The following is a 25,561-nucleotide window of genomic DNA, read 5'->3' on the forward strand; positions in this document are numbered from 1 at the left end:
GTTGTGGGTTCGATTCCCACGGGGGGCCAGTATAAAAATATATATATATGTATTCACTAACTGTAAGTCGCTCTGGATAAGAGCGTCTGCTAAATGACTAAAATGTAAAATGTAAATGAAGAAAAGGCCAAACGTAAAAAAGAGACTATCTTTAAAGCAGATCAATCTAATCTAATACACAGATGAGGCCAGAAAGGTCTACATTAGGGCCACTCATCCAATCGCAATGCAGGGTTATGATTATGTTTATCACTTGGCCTATTTCTGGCTTGGATACTGTGAAAAGTCAGACTAGATTATCATGTTGGTCATTATGTGGCTGGTTATAAGGGGTTAATGTGTGTGTCTGAAGAGGAAAATAAAGGATTGGGTGTACGCTAGGCCCACAGCCAAAATGTTATGATTATTATGAATAAGATACATTTCACACATGTCATGGGTCTTTCATTTACGTGTGTGTGTGTGTGTGTGTGTGTGTGTGTGTGTGTACAGACACCCTCTGTATTGAACCAGATAGAGATCTGTACACAGTCCCATACCACAGACATATATATATCCAAACAGACAGAGACAGACAGTAGAGTATATAGTAGCCATGGTTCCTACCTGATCCTGTATCAATGACTGTCCCCTGTCCCCTCCGTTCAGCCACCAGCCGAGAGGAACCAGGCATGCTGACCGGCTCAGAACGCACCGGCTGGATCCTACACACACAGAAATGTAATGTTACTTATTTATGTGTTTATTTAACTGCAGTTATGCTGCATTTATTTGCAGATTTCATGTTATTTATACAGTATATACAGTACCAGTCAAAAGTTTGGTTTTTCTTTATTTTTACTATTTTCTAAATGGTAGAATAATAGTGAAGATATCAAAACTATGCAATAACACATATGGAATCATGTAGCAACCAAAAAAGTGTTAAACAAATCAAAATATATTTGAGATTTTAGATTCTTCAAAGTACCCCACCCTTTGCCTTGATGACAGCTTTGCACACTCTTGGCATTCTCTCAACAAGCTTCACCTGGAATGCTTTTCCAACAGTCTTGAAGGAGTTCCCACATATGCTGAGCACTTGTTGGAAGCTTTTCCTTCACTCTGCCGTCCGACTCATCCCAAACCATCTCAATTGGGTTGAGGTCGGGTGATTGTGGAGGCCAGGTCATCTGATTCAGCACTCCATCACTCTCCTTCTTGATAAAATAGCCCTTACACAGCCTGGAGGTGTGTTGGGTCATTGACATGTTAAAAAACAAATGATAGTCCCACTAAGTGCAAACCAGATGGGATGGCGTATCGCTTCAGAATGCTGTGGTAGCCATGCTGGTTAAGTGTGCCTTGAATTCTAAATAAATCACAGACAGTGTCACCAGCAAAGCACCCCCACACCATCACACCTCCTCCTCCATGCTTCACGGTGAGAACCACACATGCAGAGATCATCCCTTCACCTAATCTGCGTCTCACAAAGACATGGTGGTTGAGAAAACAAATCTCACATTTGGACTCATCAGACCAAAGGACAGATTTCCACCGGTCTAATGTCCATTGCTCGTGTTTCTTGGCCCAAGCAAGTCTCTTCTTCTTATTGGTGTCCTTTAGTAGTGGTTTCTTTGCAGCAATTAGATCATGAAGGTCTGATTCACGCAGTCTCCTCTGAACAGTTGACGTTGAGATGTGTCTGTGACTTGAACTCTGTGAAGCATTTATTTGGCTGGTAACTCTAATGAACTTATCCTCTGCAGCAGAGGTAACTCTGGGTCTTCCTTTCCTGTGGCGGTCCTCATAAGAGCCAGTTTCATCATAGCGCTTGATGGTTTTTGCGACTGCACATGAAGAAACTTTCAAAGTTCTTGAAATTTTCCGGATTGACTGACCTTCATGTCTTAAAAGTAATGATGGACTGTCGTTTCTCTTCGCTTATTTGAGCTGTTCTTGCCATAATATGGACTTGGTATTTTACCAAATAGGACTATCTTCTGTATACCAACCCTACCTTGTCACAACACAACTGATTGGCTCAAACGCATTACGAAGGAAAGAAATTCCACAAATAACTTTTAACAAGGCACACCTGTTAATTGAAATGCATTCCAGGTGACTACCTCATGAAGCTGGTTGAGAGAATGCCAAGCGTGTTAAAAGCTTTCATCAAGGCAAAGGGAGGCTACTTTGAAGAATCTCAAATATAGAATATATTTTGATTTGTTTAACACTTTTTCTGGTTACTACACGATTCCATGTGTGTTATTTCATATTTGTTGTAGAAAATAGTAAAAATAAAGAAAAACCCTGGAATGAGTAGGTGTGTCCAAACTTTTGACTGTACTGTATAATAGTATCATTGAGATAAAATCTTATTTTTGCAAGAGAGACCTGTTCAAAATAGCAGAAGTTACATACAACTATGGCAACATGATTGTCTACCTACCTGAGACTGTGTAGGTCCAGGTCGTCAGTGTCGAAGTCTAACAGAGGCTGTTGAATGTCGCTGGGGCCCTGGGACTGCAGCACGGAGGAGGAGGAGGAGATGACCGTAGTCTGACCAGATGGGTGGATGGTCTTAAACTGGAACTGAGGACCCATCCACAGTCGACGGTGAGGCCCTGTGTGGGTCACTATCTCCACCTGGTAGGGGCCAGACAATAACGTTAGCATTAGCATACTAGCAACCACTGGAATGGATAGTGCAGTTATCTTTGTTTAATTTAATTTAGGTTAAACTAAATACTGGTACTGTGTTTGTGTACAAACTGCTGCAAACCAGTGTCCCATTTGGGACAAATAAAATAACTACTACAACGTCACCGTCCACATCCGTTCTAGATGTAAACCTGTCAGACTAAAGCCAAGACGCTGTAGTCACGGTGAGCTGGCGGGAGGCGTGTGTTAGGGAAGAGGAAATGAGGGACACAGATTTACGCGGGAACGGGATTAGAGGACGAGCGTCAGAGCCACATTAGCGTCATCATTTCTGAGAAATGCCACTGTGGCCGTTAAGGCTCAGGAACAGCTCTCTGCAGCATCCGTCCCGAGTGATGGCATGATGGGCATTAACATGACAGAGTCAGTAATGTTACACTAGATGGATGGCTCCAACTCTCTTTCTCACTAAGAGCTCCTCTCACTCCTTCAGTCTTCTGTTTATTTAACACAGACTCCCCTCCTTCCACACTCTCTGTCCCCCTTTCTCTCATGTCTATTTGGCTGTGAAAGAGCCAAGACAGGGGTGACAGCATAGGGTCTCGTAATACGTCCACGGTGTGTGTGTGATACGTGGCTTGGCACAGCTGTGTAAATTAGGCCACAGAGAGATGGAGGAAGGGAGGATTTCAGTGTGTGTGAGTACTCGCCAGTTAACACCATCAGTGTCGCCCAGCCCCAGAGATAAACAGATGCCATGGCTCTCTTCAGTGTCGGGGCGCAGGGCCAGATGTTGTCCTCTCCCCTCCTCTGCCCTATCCTGACATACTGCGCCTGACATTACGAGTTATCACAAGGTTGTGTACAGCTCACAGAACCACCAAAGGACTGTTGATATAACAGCTTAAGGACGTCTGATATGAATGATGTCCAATATGAAGTCATTGTATAGCACAGGAGGTGGAGGAGGGAGATAATTATAGTCTAGTCTCCAGAAGGTTGGTAGGTACTGCATTAACCCAATAGATGTCATGTGTCATGACTGTCAGAGCCAGACTTGATGACTTGATGGAGGGGTATTGAAACCAGGAGGATAAGAGGGAATCTGTGGGGCTGCTTCAGGCATTGTTGTCATCTGATGGACCTGAGAGCCACTTATACTATTACTCAACAAATCTGCGTCCCAAATAGCACCCTATTCCCTTTATAGTGCATTACTTTTGACCAGATCCCTATGGGCCCTGGTCAAAAGTAGAGCACTATAAAGGGAATAGGGTGCCATTTGGGACACAAGCAATGTCTCCAGAGTCGCGCTACATACCGCACCCAGACGGACAGCACACACCAAAGGTCACAATGTGGCGCTGCATTAGAAACCTGCAGATCCATCTGATTCTGAACACTGCTGATAATCTAATTGAAGGGATATGATTTAATGACATCCACAAGACAGCGGTACTCTAACTCAATCTAGCAATTATCATCATACTATACATGTTTCAGTATTTATCCTCCAGACTATTGTTCAGAACAGAAAGAAACAGACAGCATGACCTTAGAAGGCTTGTTTCTAGAATGGTTCAAGACCATTGTTCTGTCTTCCAGTGCCATTTCAGATTTGAATTTGAAAGGCGACGAGATAAGTGTGTTGGGATAAACTGGAGGACAAGTGAGAGTGCCATGTTGAGGAGCCTCATCCACTCCAATGATTTACAGGAGCTATTCAGTGTCAGAATTATTGTTGTTGAAAATTCACTGTGCTGTTTCCTGAGGATAGCACTGGGACAACCTCCAAGTCTTGTGGTATCTTTGTTGAGTGCAATAAGTCAGAACCTTGGCTTAACTAGTTTGTCTGACAGACAACACCCCCCATAGCACTGTGTCCCCATCACTGCTTGGCAGTTTGAAGCGCTACGTTATCAAACAGCACAACTCCCCCTAGTGTCCTGGCTGCCAACCTCCATTAACAAAGACTTCACCTGGCTAATTCCTCCATCAAATAGTTTTGGTGCAGGACATGGTAGATAGATGGTAGTTGGTTTGGCTCCCGGCAACACTATCATAGTGGCTACTAACCACAGACTAAGTGGGATACATTTACGCCAAACCCATTATATATGGCCAGAACTTATTGATGGAGGAAATGTGATGGTTACCTGCAGAGATCAGGCTTCAGACATGAGGGGGTGAAGGGTTAACCAAGCTGAAGAGAGTGGGGTCATATCACCATACAACTTATCTATCTGTAACGTTACATATCCCATCCACACAGTGCATTCGGAAAGTATTTAGACCCCTTAACTCTTTCCACATTTTATTACATTACAGCCTTATTCTAAAATGGATTTTTTTTTAAATTCCCCTCATCAATCTGCACAAAATTCCTCATAATGACAAAGCAAAAACAGGTTTTGGGATTTTTTTGAAAATTTATAAAAAATAAAAAACTGAAATGTTACATTACATAGGTATTCAGACCTTTTACTCAGTACTTTGTTGAAGCAGCTTTGGCAGTGATTACAGCCTCGAGTCTTCTTGGGTATAACGCTACAAGCTTGGCACACCTGTATTTCGGGAGTTTCTCCCATTCTTCTCTGCAGATCCTCTCAAGCTCTGTCAGGTTGGATGGGGAGCGTCGCTGCACAGCTATTTTCAGGTCTCTCCAGAGATGTTCGATCGGATTCAAGTTTGCGCTCTGGCTGGGCCACTCAAGGACATTCAGAGACTTGTCCCAAAGCCACTCCTGCATTGTCTTGGCTGTGTGCTTAGGGTTGTTGTCCTGTTGGAAGGTGAACCTTCGCCCCAGTCTGAGGTCCTGAGCGCTCTGGAGCAGGTTTTCATGAAGGATCTCTCTGTACTTTGCTCCGTTCATCTTTCTCTCGATCCTGACTAGTCTCCCAGTCCCTGCCACTGAAACACATCCCCACAGCATGATGCTGCCACCACCATGCTTCACCATAGGGATGGTGCCAGGTTTCCTCCAGACGTGACGCTTGGCATTCAGGCCAAAGAGTACAATCTTGGTTTAATCAGACCAGAGAATCTTGTTTCTCAGTCCTTTAGGTGCCTTCTGGCAAACTCCAAGCGGGCTGTCATGTGCCTTTTACTGAGGAGTGGCTTCCGTCTGGCCACTCTATCATAAAGGCCTGATTGGTGGAGTGCTCCAGAGATGGTTGTCCTTCTGGAAGGTTCTCCCATCTCCACAGAGGAACTCTGGAGCTCTGTCAGAGTGACCATTGGGTTCTTGGTCACCTCCCTGACTAAGGCCTTTCTCCCCCAATTGCTCAGTTTGGCTGGGTGGCCAACTCTAGGAAGAGTCTTGGTGGTTTCAAACTTCTTGATGGAGGCCACGTTGTTCTTGGGGACCTTCAATGCTGCAGACATTTGTTGGTACCCTACCCGGTAAGTAAGCATCAACCCTTTAGATTACCTGAATCAGGCGTGTTAGTGCTGGTGTGTTTCATGATGTTATCACTCAGAGGTGCCAACCGGGCAGTGTCAGTCTCACCTGTGAGAGCCACTCCTCGTCCTCCTGTCCGCTGTGATCCGACGTCAGGCTGTCGTAAGACTCGTGGCGCGTGATAGGGCCAGGGCTTCCAGGGGGCACCACTGTGGACCCAGAGAGAGGGAGATAGTGCTTGTTAGAGAGAGACAGACAGACAGACAGACAGACAGACAGACAGACAGGGAGAGAGAGAAAGAGCTAGATTTTTTCCTGTTGGTTTGTGGCTCTGACACTCAGTTAACTAGAGAGAGTAAAAAGGCATACGTGTGCCTGAGTGTGTGAAGGAGCGTGTGTAAGTGTGAGTGAGAGAGAACATGTGAATGCGCTCGTGTGTGTGTGTGAGGCCCGTCAGCGGCACAGGCAGAGAAGCACCCAGACAGATGGAGTAGTTGCAGGCTTGAATAAGCAGGCGTGGAGAATGAAGCTTAATGTGTAGAATCAGTCTTTTCTCCTGGCACCTCAGGGCCTAGCGTCAGTCCGTGGTGAATTTGTTTCATGCAGGAATTATAAAGTTGTCAAGTTCTCATCTGGAGCGCACAAGGCGCTGCTGTCTCTTCGCCCCCTCTCTCGCCTTTTCTCTCCCTCGCGCTCTCACTTTTTCTCTGGATCTCTCGTGCGTAGAGCAGGTGTTGGGAGGCTTCTTAAGGAGGTGTGCTTGTCGGTCTGACACCACACACACAGCGCCGCTGTAACAAATAACTCAACTGACACTTCCACTGTGGAGAGGCTGCCCTTGTTTTCCTAAAAGCTCTCACCTGCTCTGGAGAGACGGGTGGCGTGAAGGTATGTGTGTGGTTCCTAGCCAGATCCTTATGTTGCTCTTTAATGGCAGAAGAACAAAGCCTGCTTGTGTCACTTAAACAAAATCATTACTACCCCTTCCCTCCACTATCCCTCTCTCACTCCCTCCCGCTCTACTCTTGCTCTCTGACCCTTGGGGGCAATAGCTGTTCCCTAATTAATTATTAATGCATTGGAGCAGTTGCTGGCTGGCTGGCTGGATCGGGTTACGGCGTTGTGGGGGGTGCTTCCATTGGCCTGAGAGAGCCGGACGGACAGGCTCCTGAGTGGGGAGGCAGTGGTCATCCCCAAGGGCCAAGCACAGACAGACCTCTGTGTGTGTGTGTGTGTGTGTGTGTTAGGGAATGAAGGGATGTAGAGACAGACTGACCACACCAAACAGTTAGACATATCTACCAGAGTGAGTGGCTGGATAGATATACAGATAGATGGACAGACAGACAGCCATTGGGTCTGCTGCTTTTACTGTTATTACAGACTTTCTTAACCCTTCACACTCGTGGGAATTGGCCTATATGGATAGGGCTAAATTGAAATGTTTCTTACAGAATAATTATGGAAAGCATATGCATAAGCATGGTAGCAATTGAAAGGGAACATTTTAGAGATTATGGGGAAATTATTAGACCAAAGTTGAGGACACAACAGTTCACCTGGCACAAGAATCCAAACATTACACTGTTGATTTTACGTGCATTTTACATTTACTGTACTTTTCCCCACATTTGTTGATAATGAAAATACTCTTGCTACATTGTGTAACATGATAAGAATATTCCTGGAAAATGTGGGGTAGGTGCAACATAAGACAAAACAATGATAAGGGTTTGAGTGAGAGGACGAACTGGTGTCTCCAAGTTGCCAACCACCTCTCCAAGTGTGCACAGTTTCTAAATCATTTCATTGCACTTTTATGACTCAAAGAAGAGTCTTCAACTATAAGGTGCTTTTTTGAGCTCTCCAAGCTGTGCCTTAGAGGAACTAGACCAAGCACACTTGTAGTTGTTCGGAACACAACCCTGCATCCCCGCCATTACCGTGTCATAATTATGCAATCCAAAAACGACCCATTATAAATCGCAATCTTGGTCAGGTGGGCAAGCTTGTTCTGTTCCAACATGACTAGCTAAGTTATAAAATACGATCTTACAGTGTTAGGCATTCACAGGGCAATTAAGAGAAACCGATCATAATTTTGATGCGCATAGACAGCAGTCATGTCTGTATTCAGGAAAATGTTTTTGCCAGCTGCAGACGGCTAATACAGGACTATTAAAGGCCCAGTGCACTACATTTGTTATAATTTCTTTGATAAAAAAAAATATATAAAATATATATATATATATATATATATATATATATATATATATATATATATATATATACACACACACATACATACATATATAGTGGGAAGAACAAGTATTTGATACACTGCCCAAGAACAAGTATTTGATACATCAGAAAAGCAGAACTTACTATTTGGTACAGAAACCTTTGTTTGCAATTACAGAGATCATACGTTTCCTGTAGGTCTTGACCAGGTTTGCACACACTGCAGCAGGGATTTTGGCCCACTCCTCCATACAGACCTTCTCCAGATCCTTCAGGATTCGGGGCCGTCACTGGGCAATACAGACTTTCAGCTCCCTCCAAAGATTTTCTATTGGGTTCAGGTCTGGAGACTGGCTAGGCCACTCCAGGACCTTGAGATGCTTCTTACAGAGCCACTCCTTAGTTGCCCTGGCTGTGTGTTTCGGGTCGTTGTCATGCTGGAAGACCCAGCCACGACCCATCTTCAATACTCTTACTGAGGGAAGGAGGTTGTTGGCCAAGATCTCGCGATACATGGCCCCATCCATCCTCCCCTCAATACGGTGCAGTCGTCCTGTCCCCATTGCTAAAAAGCATCCCCAAAGAATGATGTTTCCACCTCCATGCTTCATGGTTGGGATGGTGTTCTTGGGGTTGTACTCATCCTTCTTCTTCCTCCAAACACGGCGAGTGGAGTTTAGACCAAAAAGCTCTATTTTGTCTCATCAGACCACATGACCTTCTCCCATTCCTCCTCTGGATCATCCAGATGGTCATTGGCAAACTTCAAACGGGCCTGGACATGCGCTGGCTTGAGCAGGGGGACCTTGTGTGCGCTGCAGGATTTTAATCCATGACTGCGTAGTGTGTTACTAATGGTTTTCTTTGAGACTGTGGTCCCAGCACTCTTCCGGTCATTGACCAGGTCCTGCCGTGTAGTTCTGGGCTGATCCCTCACCTTCCTCATGATCATTGATGCCCCACGAAGTGAGATCTTGCATGGAGCCCCAGACCGAGGGTGATTGACCGTCATCTTGAACTTCTTCCATTTTCTAATAATTGCGCCAACAGTTGTTGCCTTCTCACCAAGCTGCTTGCCTATTGTCCTGTAGCCCATCCCAGCTCTGTGCAGGTCTACAATTTTATCCCTGATGTCCTTACACAGCTCTCTGGTCTTGGCCATTGTGGAGAGGTTGGAGTCTGTTTGATTGAGTGTGTGGACAGGTGTCTTTTATACAGGTAACGAGTTCAAACATGTGCAGTTAATAAAGGTAATCAGTGGAGAACAGGAGGGCTTCTTAAAGAAAAACGAACAGGTCTGTGAGAGCCGGAATTCTTACTGGTTGGTAGGTGATCAAATACTTATGTCATGCAATAAAATGCAAATTAATTCCTTAAAAATCATACAATGTGATTTTCTGGATTTTTGTTTTAGATTCCGTCTCTCACAGTTGAAGTGTACCTATGATAAAAATTACAGACCTCTACATGCTTTGTAAGTAGGAAAACCTGCAAAATCGGCAGTGTATCAAATACTTGTTCTCCCCACTGTATGTATGTATGTATGTATGTATGTATGTACAAAATCAGCAGGGGATCAAATACTTTTTTCCCCTGCTGATTTTGTATGTTTGCCCACTGACAAAGAAATGATCAGTCTATAATTTTAATGGTAGGTTTATTTGAACAGTGAGAGACAGAATAACAACAAAAAAATCCAGAAAAACGCATGTCAAAAATGTTATAAATTGATTTGCATTTTAATGAGCTAAATAAGTATTTGACCCCCTCTCAATCAGAAAGATTTCTGGCTCCCAGGTGTCTTTTATACAGGTAACGAGCTGAGATTAGGAGCACACTCTTAAAGGGAGTGATCCTAATCTCAGCTTTTTACCTGTATAAAAGACACCTGTCCACAGAAGCAATCAATCAATCAGATTCCAAACTCTCCACCATGGCCAAGACCAAAGAGCTCTCCAAGGATGTCAGGGACTGTAGACCTACACAAGGCTGGAATGGGCTACAAGACCATCGCCAAGCAGCTTGGTGAGAAGGTGACAACAGTTGGTGCGATTATTCGCAAATGGAAGAAACACAAAAGAACTGTCAATCTCCCTCGGTGTGGGGCTCCATGCAAGAGTTCACCTTGTGGAGTTGCAATGATCATGAGAACGGTGAGGAATCAGCCCAGAACTACACGGGAGGATCTTGTCAATGATCTCAAGGCAGCTGGGACCATAGTCACCAAGAAAACAATTGGTAATACACTACGCCGTGAAGGACTGAAATCCTGCAGCGCCCGCAAGGTCCCCCTGCTCAAGAAAGAACATATACATGCTCGTCTGAAGTTTGCCAATGAACATCTGAATGATTCAGAGGAGAACTGGGTGAAAGTGTTGTGGTCAGATGAGACCAAAATTGAGCTCTTTGGCATCAACTCAACTCGCTGTGTTTAGAGGAGGAGGAATGCTGCCTAGGCAAAGAACATCTCCCAAGTAGAGTGGACATCAATGTTAGCTGTAACTAGTTTGCTAGCAAGTAAACTTCTACTAACGTTAGCTAGCTAGCTAACAGTTACAGGCTTGCACGCGCGCCATGTTGGTTGTTGTTTTCAAGCACATTCATGTACGCTAGTAGTGGCTACAAATTGCCAAACAGTTTTGGAGCTTGGCAACGATGGTCCTCTTTCTTGTAAACTATTTTTGTGTTGGCACTGGCGCGTTTCGTAAGTTTGTTAAGGTTAACTGCGAGCTAGTCATCTGACATAGGAGATGGCAGGCTAGTTACCTACCGTTAGATAGCCAGAGGAGGGTGATGTTTGACAGTTAGGTATCCATCCTCTCACATGGAATTAAGTTAAACTGGTTGCTTGAATAATCCAAATCGTTCCTATTTCTTATAGCTAGCTACTATTACTGTCAGCAGTAGCAAGTTAATTGGCTGGCTAGTTGACATGCTCCTCCACATCTCCTTATTCCCCTCATTTGACCTTCAGTGCAAAAATTTCCATTCATAGCTAAATGCCATAGCTATTAGCCAACACACCAGCAACTATCTAGGTTAGTTCATTTTCAGGTGTTGTATTGTTGCCAAGTCTCTCTATCTTGCTAGCTATGTAGCAAGAATGGCAAAAATGGTATCCACAAGTTCATCCGATTCTGGGGAAGTAGATTAAGGGACTCATGGCCAAAATCATGAAGTGTCCCTTTAATTTAGCTATCCAATTATGTAATAGGTCAATGCATATGTCATACTTAAGAACACACATTGATTTGCATTCTGTCATGTGTCTATCTATTTCAAGCGTTTCACAGAGGTCCGTATTGATTCCTGGGTGCCACTACTACCTTCCTGGTCAGGAGTCAGACTGTAACTAGATTGTAACCTACAGTACTGCCTAATCAATTAGCCTCCTGCCCAGATCATTCTATTTATATTGACCAGACAGCTGACACATCACAATAATCATTTTATTTGTGCCATCTTCTTTGAAGGACTGTGTACCTTCAACTCCTCAGACAGAGATGATGCCTCAGGGGTTTGCTTCTCTGAACTTTGTACAGAGTGGTAATTCCTTGTCAGTTCTCTGAGCATTGCAGTTAGGAATCTGTGAAATGTATTTGTTTTACCAGAACTACCAACCCTACACCATTATATCAGCTAGAATTTGATGTTCAGGGACTGTCAATTTTGAGGGAATTTGTATAATATTTCAGTATGCCTCCCAGTAGGCCTATCCAAGGGGATATATTATCCATTAAAACCGACTACTTCAAATGTGACATGTTGAATTAGACAGATGCATAGTGATTTAGGACAGTGCTTGCCCATTCAGAAACTTGGTTGCATTTCTTCCTAGTTCCTTTATGTCAGCATTGTCTTGTACAGGTTTGTTGGCTAGCCAGCTCAATACCTTGTCTGTTTCAGTTCTGCCAGATGGTCCTCTTATCCCTTCTCCAACCTCTTTTGTGCTTTCTCTGCCAAGGATGCCTTGTCCTCCTGACCCTGTCATCCATGATTGTGCTACTATTTAAAAAGGCAGATCCTGCTTGTTTCCTTCAGCACAGACAGAGTGGGTCAGATGGCTTGCATACAGAGCTGTCCTTCTCAGACACTCCACACAGGCCTCTCAAAGATTTTTCTATGGTTGATGTTGGATTGTAGCTGAGGTCTTTGCGTAAAGCCACAGTTGATGTTAAATCAGTAATGAATTGCCCTATCAATAATCCAGGAATGGCACTGCTCTGGAGAATCAAAACCGATTTTGTTTAGATTCCACCCACGGCTGTAGAAGGGTAAATCCATTTGAATTCAGCCGGTTTTTGACAGCACCCCTTTTGATTTGAAGTAAACCTTCTATACATGTTTGCCCATTGTGGAGGAGTTCATAGGGTTACTTTTTGGACCTGAATGCCAAGGCATTCGAGATAAAGGTGCTCAAAATTTAGCTACCTATTTTGCATACCCCACCATACCGTGGACATCCTTGTCTTCATCACTTGAAGGGATAAATGGTTGAGATTGGTATCATTCAAAAGCATACAAAAATATATATAATTTTTTTACCTTGTCTCAACCGTTGGCGGGCACAAGACAAAAACCTCAGATGATGTAAAATAGGGTCTAAGCTACAATGTGAGAAAATGAAGAAAACAATCTGAGTTTACGCATTTTGAGAGAAATTATGTTAACCTCTTAAGGATCTGACCCATTTTTTCAATTTTCGCCTAAAATGACATACCCAAATCTAACTGCCTGTAGCTCAGGACCTGAAGCAAGGATATGCATATTCTTGATACCATTTGAAAGGAAACACTTTGAAGTTTGTGGAAATGTGAAATTAATGTAGGAGAATATAACACATTAGATCTGGTAAAAGATAATACAAACAAAAAAAACATGCATTTTCTATTTTTTTTTTTGTTCCATCATCTTTGAAATGCAAGACAAAGGTCGCAACATAATATTGCAGTTTAGGCGCAATTTAGATTTTGGCCACTAGATGGAAGCAGTGTGTGTGCAAAGTTTCAGATTGATCCAGTGAAACATTGCCATACTGGACTATTTTGTATCAAGTCTGCCCAAATGTTCTGAATTGGTCAATTGATACATTTTCAAGTACATAACTATAGAGAACATACAAAAATGATATGGTAAAGTATGAAAAATGTATGCACTCAGTAATTGTAAGTCGCTCTGGATAAGAGCGTCTGCTAAATGACTACAATGTAAAATGTAAATGTATGACCCCAAGAACACCATCCCCACCGTCAAACATGGAGGTGGAAACATTATGCTTTGGGGGAGTATTTCTGCTAAGTGGACAGGACAACTTCACCGCATCAAAGGGACGATGGACGGGGCCATGTACCGTCAAATCTTGGGTGAGAACCTCCTTCCCTCAGCCAGAGCATTGAAAATGGGTCGTGGATGGGTATTCCAGCATGACAATGACCCAAAACACACGGCCAAGTCAACAAAGGAGTGGCTCAAGAAGAAGCACATTAAGGTCCTGATGTGGCCTAGCCAGTCTCCAGACCTTAATCCCATAGAAAATCTGTGGAGGGAGCTGAAGATTTGAGTTGACAAACGTCAGCCTCGAAACCTTAATGACTTGGAGAAGACCTGCAAAGAGGAGTGGGACAAAATTCCTCCTGAGATGTGTGCAAACATGGTGGCCAACTACAAGAAATGTCTGACCTCTGTGATTGCCAACAAGGGTTTTGCCACCAAGTACTAAGTAATGTTTAGCAGAGGGGTCAAATACAATTTATAAAAATTTTGACATGCGTTTTTCTGGATTTTGTTGTTGTTATTCTGTCTCTCAATGCTCAAATAAACCTACCATTAAATGTATTTACTGATCATTTCTTTGTCAGTGGGCAAACGTACAAAATCAGCAGGGGATCAAATACTTTTTTCCCTCACTGTTGGACACACCTACTCAATCAAGGGATTTTCTTTATTTTTGTTACTATTTTCTACATTGTAGAATAATAGTGAAGACATCAAAACTATGAAATAACACATATGGAATCATGTAGTGACCAAAAAAAGTGTTAAACAAATGAAAATATATTTTATATTTGAGGTTCTTCAAATACCTACACTTTGCCTTCATGACAGCTTTGCACACTCTTGGCATTCTCTCAACCAGCTTCACCTGGAATGCTTTTCCAACAGTCTTGAAGGAGTTCCCACATATGCTGAGCACTTGTTGGCTGCTTTTCCTTCACTCTGCAGTCCGACTTATCCCAAAACATCTAAATTGGATTCAGGTCGGGGGATTGTGGAGGCCAGGTCTTCTGATGCAGCACTCCATCACTCTTTTTCTTGGTAAAATAGCCCTTACACAGCCTGGAGGTGTGTTGGGTCATTGTCATGTTGAAAAACAAATAATAGTCCCACTAAGCCCAAACCAGATGGGATGGCGTATCGCTGCAAAATGCTGTGTTAGCCATGCTGGTTAAGTGTGCCTTGAATTCTAAATAAATCACAGACAGTGTCACCAGCAAAGCACCCCCACACCATAACACCTCCTCCTCCATGCTTTAAGGTGGGAAATACACATGCGGAGATCATCCGTTCACCCACACCGCGTCTCACAAAGTCACGGCGGTTGGAACCAAAAATCTCCAATTTGGACTCCAGACCTGCAATTTCTGCAATTTCTGAGGCTGGTAACTTTAATTAACGTATCCTCTGTAGCAGAGGTAACTCTGGGTATTCCATTCCTGTGGCGGTCCTCATGAGTCCCAGTTTCATCATAGCGCTTGATGGTTTTTGCTACTGCACTTTTCCGGATTGACTGACCTTCATGTCTTAAAGTAATGATGGACTGTTGTTTCTCTTTGCTTATTTGAGCTGTTCTTACCATAATATGGACTTGGTATTTTACTAAATAGAGCTTTCTTTTGTATACCTCTCCTACCTTGTCACAACACAACTGATTGGCTCAAACGCATTAAGAAGGAAAGAAAATCCATAAATTAACTTTTAAGAAGACACACCTGTTAATTGAAATGCATTCCAGGTGACTACCTCATGAAGTTGGTTGAGAGAATGCCAAGAATGTGCAAAGCTGTCACCAAGGCAAAGGGTGGCTATTTGAAGAATCTCAAATATAAAATAGTAAAAATTATGAAAAACCTTGGAATGAGTAGGTGTGTCCAAACCTTTGACTGGTACTGTATATATATACTTTTCCTCGTTAAATTGCTGCAAAGAAACCACTATAAAAATATATATATATATATATATATATATATATATATATATATATATATATATATATATATATATATATATATATATATATATATATATATACACACACAGCTGTGGAAAAAAAGAGACCACTGCAAATGTTTCTTAAATCAGCATCTCTACATGCATGACAGCCATTCCATTCCAGTGTCTGTTGAATTCCAACACAGGCACACCTCATTCTACTGAATTATGTCCTGATTAGGTGATCACGTGAACCAAATCTTATTTAACGAGGAAAAGTATAAAAACCACTGCTGTGGTCATCACTATCCTCTTGCAATAGGACAAGCTGGATGGCAAAAACAGTGCTAATAGTACCTCAAAAGTAATATTAATCAAAAAATAACTATAGACCATGCTAAAAGAGTTGAAAAGGAAAGTTTTGAGTGAGGAAAAGAAGGGTTCAATTCTGGCTTTGCTGGCAGAGGGATACAGTGAGCGTCAGGTTGCTTCCATCCTTAAAATTTCAAAGACGGCAGTTCATAAGAACAAGGTCAAGCAGCAGACATTGGGGACAACAAAGCTACAGACCGGCAGAGGGCGAAAACTACTCTCTACTGACCGGGATGACCGCAAACTCATTCAAAGGTCACTAAACAACCGTAGGATGACACCAAGTGACCTACAAAAAGAATGGCAAGCGGCAGCTGGGGTGAAGTGCACGGCGAGGACGGTTCGAAACAGGCTCCTAGGGGCAGGGCTCAAGTCATGCAAAGCTAGAAAAAAGCCCTTCATCAATGAGAAGCAAAGAAGAGCCAAGCTGAGGTTTGCAAAAGACCATAAGGATTGGACCGTAGAGGACTGGAGTATGGTAATCATCTCTGATGAGTCCAATTTTCAGCTTTGCCCAACACCTGGTCGTCTAATGGTTAGACTGAGACCTGGAGAGGCCTACAAGCCACAGTGTCTCACACCCACTGTGAAATTTGGTGGAGGATCGGTGATGATCTGGGGGTGCTTCAGCAAGGCTGGAATCGGGCAGATTTGTCTTTGTGAAGGACGCATGAATCAAGCCACGTACAAGGTTGTCCTGAAATAAAACTTGCTTCCTTTTGCTCTGACATTGTTCCCCAACTCTGAGGATTGGTTTTTCCAGCAGGACAATGCGCCATGCCACACAGCCAGGTCAATCAAGGTGTGGATGGAGGACCACCAGATCAGGACCCTGTCATGGCCAGCCCAATCTCCAGACCTGAACACCATTGAAAACTTCTGGAACATGATCAAGAGGAAGATGGATGGTCACAAGCCATCAAACAAAGCCGAGCTGCTTGAATTTTTGTCACCCAACATCAATGTGAAAGACTGGTGGAGAGCATGCCAAGACGCATGAAAGCTGTGATTGAAAATCAGGGTTATTCCACCAAATATTGATTTCTGAACTCTTCCTAAGTTAAAACATTAGTATTGTGTTGTTTAAAAATTAACATGAACTTATTTTCTTTGCATTATTTGAGGTCTGACAACACTGCATATTTTTTGTTATTTTGACCAGTTGTCATTTTCTGCAAATAAATGCTCTAAATGACAATATTTCTATTTGGAATTTGGGAGAAATGTTGTCAGTAGTTTATAGAATAAAACAAAAATGTCATTTTTACCCAACCACATACCTATAAAGAGTAAAACCAGAGAAACTGCTAATTTTGCAGTGGTCTCTTACTTTTTTCCAGAGCTGTGTATATATATATATATATATATATATATATATATATATATATATATATATATATTGTTGTTTTTTTTACTCTGATTTTTCAGGGGGTGCTGCAGCAGCCTCAGCACCCCTACTTCCTGCGGCTATGAAACAGTGTACTAATTAATAAACGCAAGGCGGCATATATGCTTTAGTGATGGTTGATAGCAAAGACTACCATCTGAACTGACTCAGGCGGAATATTATAACATTCTACCAAGTAGAAAAATAACTAATTGATGGTGTTTAAATCAAATAAAATTGTATTTGCCACATGCGCCGAATACAACAGGTGTAAAGCTTAAAGTGAAATGCTTACTTACAAGCCACTAACCAACAGTGCAGTTAAGAAAAATAAGTGTTATAATTAAAATAAAGAGCAGCAGTAAAATAAAATAACAGTAGGGAGGCTGTATAAAGGGGGTACCGGTACAGAGTCAATGTGCGGGGGCACCGGTTAGTCGAGGTAATTGAGGTGATATGTACATGTTGGTAGAGTTAAAGTGACTATGCATAGATAATAAACAGAGAGTAGCAGCAGCGTAAAAGAGGGGGTGGGGTGGGGACAATGCAAATAGTCCGGGAAGCCATGACAAGCTGTTCAGGAGTCTCATGGCTTGGGAGTAGAAGCTGTTAAGAAGCTCTGGTACCGCTCTGGTACCGCTTGCCGTACGGTAGCAGAGAGAACAGTCTATGACTAGGGTGTCTGGAGTCTTTGACAATTTTTAGGGCCTTCCTCTGACACCGCCTGGTATAGAGGTCCTGGATGGCAGGAAGCTTGGCCCCAGCGATGTACTGGGCCGTACGCACTACCCTCTGTAGTGCCTTGCTGTCGGAGGCCAATCAGTTGCCATACCAGGCAGTGATGCAACCAGTCAGGATGCTCTCAACGGTGCAGCTGTAGAACGTTTTGAGGATCTGAGGACCCATGACAAATCTTTTCAGTCTCCTTAGGAGGAATAGGCTTTGTCGTGCCCTCTTCACGACTGTCTTGGTGTGTTTGGACCATGATAGTTTGCTGGTGATGTGGACACCTAGGAACTTGAAGCTCTCAACCTGTTCCACTACAGCCCCGTCAATGAGAATGGGGGAGTGCTCAGTCCTCTTTTTTTTAGTCCACAATCATCTCCTTTGTCTTGATCACGTTGAGGGAGAGGTTGATATCCTGGCACCACATGGCCAGGTCTCTGACCTCCTCCCTATAGGCTGTCTCATCGTTGTCGGTGTTCAGGCCTAGCACTGTTGTGTCGTCGGCAAACTTAATGATGTTGTTGGAGTCGTGCCTGGCCATGCAGTCATGGGTGAACAGGGAGATGGGGGGGACTGAGCACGCACCCCTGAGGGGCCCCTGTGTTGAGGATCAGCGAGGCAGATGTGTTGTTACCTATCCTTACCACCTGGGGGCGGCCCGCCAGGAAGTCCAGGTTCCAGTTGCAGAGGGAGGTGTTTAGTCCCAGGGTCCTTAGCTTAGTGATGAGCTTTGAGGGCACTATGGTGTTGAACGCTGAGCTATAGTCAATGAATAGCATTCTCACATAGGTGTTCCTCTTGTCCAGGTCGGAAAGGGCAGTGTGGAATGCAATAGAGATCGCATCATCTGTGGATCTGTTGGGGCGGTATGCAAATTGGGGTGGGTCTAGGGTTTCTGGGATAATGGTGTTGATGTGAGCCATGACCAGCCTTTCAAAGCACTTCATGGCTACAGACGTGAGTGCAACGGGCCGGTAGTCATCTTAGTGTTCTTGGGCACAGGAACTATGGTGGTCTGCTTGAAACATGTTGGTATTACAGACTCAGTCAGGGACATGTTGAAAATGTCAGTGAAGACACTTGCCAGTTGGTCAGCGCATGCTCGGAGTACACATCCTGGTAATTTAGCTCGTCTGGTAGGCTCGTGTCACTGGGCAGCTTGCAGCTGTGCTTCCCTTTGTAGTCTGTAATAGCTTGCAAGCCCTGCCACATCCGATGAGCGTCGGAGCCGGTTTAGTATGATTCAATCTTAGTCCTGTATTGACGCTTTGCCTGTTTGATGGTTCGTTGGAGGGCATAGCAGGATTTCTTATAAGCGTCCGGGTTAGAGTCCCGCTCCTTGAAAGCGGCAGCTCTAACCTTTAGCTCAGTGCAGATGTTGCCTGTAATCCATGGCTTCTGGTTGGGGTATGTACATACGGTCACTGTGGGGACGACGTCATCGATGCACTTATTGATGAAGCCAGTGACTGATGTGGTGTACCCCTCAATGCCATCGGAGGAATCCCGGAACATATTCCAGTCTGTGCTAGCAAAACAGTCCTGTAGCTTAGCATCTGCGTCATCTGACCAATTCCTTATTAACCGAGTCACTGGTGCTTCCTGCTTTAGTTTTTGCTTATAAGCAGGAATCAGGAGGATAGAATTATAGTCATATTTGCCAAATGGAGGGCGTGGGAGAGCTTTGTACGCGTCTCTGTGTGTTGAGTAAAGGTGGTCTAGAGTTTTTTTCCTCTGGTTGCACATTTAACATGCTGGTAGAAATTAGGTAGAACGGATTTAAGTTTCCCTGCATTATAGTCCCCGGCCACTATAATAATAATATAATATGCCATTTAGCAGACGCTTTTATCCAAAGCGACTTACAGTCATGCGTGCATACATTTTTTTGTGTACGTGTGGTCCCGGGGATCGAACCCACTACCTTGGCGTTACAAGCGCCGTGCTCTACCAGCTGAGCTACAGAGCGCTGCCTCTGGATGAGCGTTTTCCTGTTTGCCTTATACAGCTCATTGGGTGCAATCTTTGTGCCAGCATCGGTTTGTGGTGGTAAATAGACAGCTACGAAAAATATAGATGAAAACTATCTTGGTAAATAGTGTGGTCTACAGCTTATCATGAGATACTCTACCTCAGGCGAGCAAAACCTCGAGCCTTCCTTAATATTAGATTTTGTGCACCAGCTGTTGTTTACAAATATACACAGACCACCACCCCTTGTCTTACCGGAGTCAGCCATTCTATCCTACCGATGTAGCGTATATCCCGCCAGCTGTATGTTATCCATGTCGTCGTTCAGCCACAACTCGGTGAAACACAAGATATTACAGTTTTTAATGTCCCGTTGGTAGGATATCCTTGATCATAGGTCGTCCATTTTGTTTTCCAATGATTGTACGTTGGCTAATAGGACTGATGGAAAGGGCAGATTACTCGCTCGCCGTCGGATCCTTACAAGGCACCCCGACCTACGTACACGATATCTCCGTCTCTTTCTCATGCGAATGACGGGGATTTGGGCCTTGTCGGGTGTCTGCAGAATATTCTTTGCTCTTTTTGGTGATAAGAGACGGTGGCAGAAACATTATGTACAGAATAAATAACAAATAACGCGAAAAAACACACATAATAGCACAGTTGGTTAGGGGGCCGTAAAACGGGCAAATCTGATTGGTGTTATTCCTTGGAAAATACCCTGTTCTGGTAACACACCATAAAAAAACAAAAGTGATTTAAAAAACTTTCCTAAAATATCTTAAAGAGCCTGTGTCTCTGGGCTCTAAGAGGAAGTGGTGTAGTTCTGCTGACCAGAGGAGAGACACAGTGAGTGGTCTGGTCAAGGTCAGTAGCAGCAGGTAGTGCACGGGTGCATCAAAAATGGCACCCTATTCCCTATATCAGGGTTGCCCAAAACTGTCCCTGGAGAGCAACCCTCCTGTAGGTTTTCGCTCCAACCCCAGGTGTTACTAACCTGATTCATTTTATCAACCTGCTAATTATTAGAATCAGGTGTGCTAGATTAGGGTTGGAGCAAAAACCTACAGGACGGTAGCTCCCCAGGAACAGGGTTGGGCAGTCCTGCCCTATATAGTGCACTGGTCAAAAGTAGTACACTATATTTTAGACAGAGTGAGTTGTCTGGCGGATGCCAGTAGCAGTAGGTATAGTGAGTAGACCCAGAACAAAGCAGGGCTCAGATATTGATCAGGTCTGACTGCTGACCTGATCTCTGGGGAGAGATAGGACTAATGATCTGAGGTGGTCAGCCTCATTGTCTAGTGTGTTTTTTTTCTCTCCCTCTCTCTCTCCCTCTCTCCCTCTCTCTCTCTCTCTCTCTCTCTCTCCCTCCCTCCCTCTCTCTCTCCCTCTCCCTCTCTCTCCCTCTCCCTCTCTCTCTCCCTCCCTCTCTCTCTCCCTCTCTCTCCCTCTCTCCCTCCCTCTCTCTCTCCCTCCCTCTCTCTCTCCCTCCCTCTCTCTCACCCTCTCTCCCTCTCGCTCTCCCTCCCTCCCTCCCTCCCGTAAAGACCAGCTCCCACCGGCCTCGGAGTCTTTCACTCAGCCAATTAGCAGTTATTGACAAGGCCATGGCGCGTCATCATGTTGGAAGGCCCAGGAGACAGCCAGCCACCACAGTTACTACATTATGAAAGGAAGCTAGGGGCTAACCTTTATGTTCATATTCTTATCTTTTATTATTTATTATTGTTGTTGCATCGGCATGTACATACGACTAATTAAACTTGAAACTTGAAACTAAGGGTGAGGCCAGGGCAAAAAAGCACCAGCTCAGCCACTACTGAAGTGCCCAGCCTACTCAGAGAGTTCAGAGGAGCCAGCCAGAAGAGCAGGGAGGGACATTATTGACGGCATGTTTGCCTCGGCGAAGTCTTGCGGCCAGGGAAGAGGTGTCTCAACACACACGGCAGACAGCTATGTAAATACAGCCCACTCGCTTCAAAAAATGCCAAGACCACAGGGGGTAAAATATGCCCTGAATTTCAAGGATGAATGCTGCAAATGAGGAAGAAAAAAGCCTCACATTCGTCAATCGTGTGGTGGTGTTATTCTAAGGGATCCGAACGCAGGTTTAAATCTACTCCGACACCTCAGGGCAACACAAATTGGCTCCATTCATTCATGTTGGGCCTTTTAGAATGAAAAGGGTCTCTGTTTCTCCTAACTGGCTGATTGAGCCATCCACCTAACAGTGAGGATTCCCTGAGCCATCAAAACTGGATTGAGACAGCATTTATGAGGCCAGCTCTTCTTACTCATCTCCTCTTCATATCTCTCTGTGTCGTGTGTCCATGTCTGTGTGTCCCTGTCTGTGTGTCCCTGTCTGTGTGTCCCTGTCTGTGTGTGTGTGTGTTTGTGTGTACCTCTCTCTCTCTCTGTCTGTCTCTGTCTTTGTCTCTGTCTCTGTCTCTTATCATCCACAGCAGTGTAGTGGAGTTGCTGTTTACCCGGCTGTGGCCCAGAGTTGAGCGGGCCCAGAGCGGTGCCAGCGGGCTGGGCTGACGGACAGGTAGAGATAGCGACCATGAAGTGGCGCCACCGCTGCTTTTAATCACCAGCCTGCGAGGCTCCTCTCCGGCTGGGCTGGCATGACCCTGAGCTCCATCCCTTCCTCCCTCCACAGCAACATGCATTTTTAATCACACCGGTCATCCAATATAGAGAGAGCAGCCGCTGTCAATCACACAACATCTAAACCCTCTAACCCCATACTCTAGAAGGTTGTGGAACCTAGCTAGGTCCCTGAATACACAGACTCATTTGCAGATCTAAAGGTGCCCGTGATTTATCATACGCCCCTGCCTCGCTCCCTCCCTCTCTCCGTATTTATCTTTGCGACTTCTCTTTCATCTCCTCCATTTCTCTCCCACTCTCTTTGTCTCTGTCTTCTTCACTTTCTTCCTATCCCTTTCTCTTTCTCTGCCCGTCACTCACTCCTTCTGGTTGTTGACGTTTGGGGTAGTATCTACTATGTAAACTAGACCCTGATAGTGTAGTTTGTATTGGAGCAGGGCGGAGAGCAGCAGCTCCCTCCATAAGCCATGATCTTAACGCACCACTGGAGATGGCCAACAGAGCTAACAGTGTGTGTGTGTGTGTCTCTCTTCTGTTGTGTGGCTGTAGTGTAGCGTAGCATAAAGCATCCCCGGGTCAGATCGCCCCCCCCCTTGATCACTTCCTCTCTGTCCAGCCATCCCCTGGCGAGCTGAGTGGACGCACAGTGTTGCGAAACAGAACGGGTGCAAAGCGGAGGAAGCAGAGGAATGAAAGGTGGCACTCCGTGAGCCGTAGCAGCATGCAGGAAACGCCCAGGGGCAGAGTGGAGTGGAGCAATGGGTAGAAGTACAAGACAACAAATGATGTGCATATTGTATTGACCTCGGTGTGTGAGCGCGTTAGGGTTGGTACTGCTCGGCTGGCAGGAGCAATGGGGGTGAGGGAGAGACAGACGAGGTGGGGCGGGCGGGGATATTTTGGACATCACTAATTGGAGCTAAATGTTAGAGAGCACTGAGACTAAATCATTATGCCCTCTGTCTTGACCATTATGCCTTCTCGCAGAACGGAGTCACACTAAACCCAGCGCCGATGCCCGCTGCCCGACCCGTCACACCAACTTGACTCTAGAAAGGACTATTAGAACTAATTTGAGAAAATATCCTACCCGCTCAGCCCTGAGCATTGGGGGAATGTCTACGTCCCAAATGGCACCCTATTCCCTTTAGTGCACTACTGTTGACCATAGGGCTCAGGTCAAAAGTAGTGCACTAAGGAGGAAATAGGGTGCCATTTGGGAAGCAGCCAATTTAGCGTAGAATAGAGGAGACAGAAGAAGAAGAGGCAAACTCCTCATCCCTCTGCCATCTCCAGCCTCTACAATCTTTCACATATTAACCTAAAGTGCTTGGTGCTCTTTGTACTTGTTATTGAGTTAGGAGGAGTTTGGAGGCTGGCTAATTGGCTTCACTTGAATGAGTTGAGTGGAGTTGGTTGAGCTGTTAGTGTTGTCATGCTGACTTGTCCAGGAGGCAGACACAGAGACACACAGTGACAAAGACTTGATTCAATGCACCGTACAGACGGAACAGAATGGATGAAAAGCTGATGGTTTGTGTGATAAGGGATCTGAGACCAGAGCACTACTCAGATGGAGTGATGTCTGATCTCCACTGAGGGTTTTAAGAGGGAACAGGAAAGTAATGGAGGATGGCTGAAAGGGTCCTACTCTCAGCATGTGTCACCAATAACAGGGTGAAGACAATCTCCCATAGAGAATAAACAGTAGGAATCAGCAGGCTTCAACTCTGGCACCGGTCTAATGGAGCTTGGTGCACACACACGTACAAATAGTACATATATACACACACACAACACACACAGTGTATAACACTTACATCCAGCCAGGAGGTATTGGTAATACTGCACCAGGTCAGAGGCCAGCACCAGGGGGTGGTTGGAGAGGAAAGGAGGCTGCAGCTCATTCCACAGAGGAGTCCTGTAACAACCAAACACAACATAGGAGAGAAACACACAACTCAATTACAGAGAACATCTCAGGATCTGTCCCAAAAGGCACCCTATTCCCAATGTAGTGCACTAGTGTATAAATAACACACCTTACTGTATAAATCACACGCATTACTGTATAAATCACACACAATACTGTATAACTGTACAATATATTACTGTATGTAAATCTTCATAACATGAACCACAGCTTAGCAGAGTGGGAAAAACTGAGTGTCTGTGGAAGGGTCAGTTACCTGGCCAGGCTCCAGCAGGCCCGTGGACATGTGTTGAGCTCCAGTGGTGTGTCATCGCTAATCTTCTGGGCTGTGCTGATTGGCCGAGGCTCCAGGACGTGCTCCACCAGGGTGCCATAGCAACTGAGGATGTAGAGGGACTCCACCACTGAACGGCTGGACTGGTCTGAGGAACAGGAGAGGTCAACAGGTCAACGTTACAAAGTAAGAGGAGCATGTTGTTGTGCTGGGTTTCTGTACAGCACTTCGAGATATTAGCTGATGTAAGAAGGGCTATATAAAATAAAATTGAAAAAATTGATTGACTTAGCTAAGTGTTTTGTCTACTACGCCCATCGTCTCACTGAGTGGGTTTGTACATCCCTGACCTTAATGTTGCGTCTACACAGGGGTCTAAGAGGGGTCAACACCCAGAGCCAAGTTTCCAAGTATTCATGGTATTTACAATTCTCCCACAGATTTTGAACTTTTACATTTTGCCAAATTAAAATGAAATTAAACTGTTTTAGTGTGATGGTGGCTTTGGGGGTCACAGCTAGGATACTAATGCACTAGTGGGATCTAATGATGAACATAACGCTACAAAGCCTTTACGACCCTTCCTCACCTTTCTCTCTCTTCATGTTGGGGTTGGTCATGTACCAGGAGCGTGAGGCAGCAAAGACAGCAGCCACACAGAACTCTCCTCCACTGGACTTACTGGGAGAGATCTGAGGGGGAGGCTTGGCTTTGCTGCAGGAGACAGAGAGAAGGAGGGGGGTGAGTTGGTAGGAGAACCCAGCCAAGGGGACACAGACA

General features: G+C 44.6%; 1 protein-coding gene across 3 annotated transcripts in view; it reads right to left on the reverse strand.

The window, feature by feature from the left end:
- LOC121567890 (BCAS3 microtubule associated cell migration factor-like) overlaps positions 1–25,561 on the reverse strand; it is a 269,987-nt gene that overhangs the window by 133,584 nt on the left and 110,842 nt on the right. For all 3 annotated transcript variants that reach the window (XM_041878248.2, XM_041878249.1, XM_041878250.1), the window contains 6 exons: positions 25,371–25,495; positions 24,764–24,929; positions 24,395–24,495; positions 6,158–6,258; positions 2,438–2,634; positions 607–704 (listed from right to left, as the gene is read on the reverse strand). In XM_041878248.2, coding sequence (XP_041734182.1) covers positions 607–704; positions 2,438–2,634; positions 6,158–6,258; positions 24,395–24,495; positions 24,764–24,929; positions 25,371–25,495 — 788 coding nt within the window. The remainder of the gene's footprint in view (positions 1–606; positions 705–2,437; positions 2,635–6,157; positions 6,259–24,394; positions 24,496–24,763; positions 24,930–25,370; positions 25,496–25,561) is intronic.

Source organism: Coregonus clupeaformis, chromosome 6 (assembly GCF_020615455.1).
Source record: "Coregonus clupeaformis isolate EN_2021a chromosome 6, ASM2061545v1, whole genome shotgun sequence".
NCBI classification, from domain to species: Eukaryota; Metazoa; Chordata; class Actinopteri; order Salmoniformes; family Salmonidae; genus Coregonus; species Coregonus clupeaformis.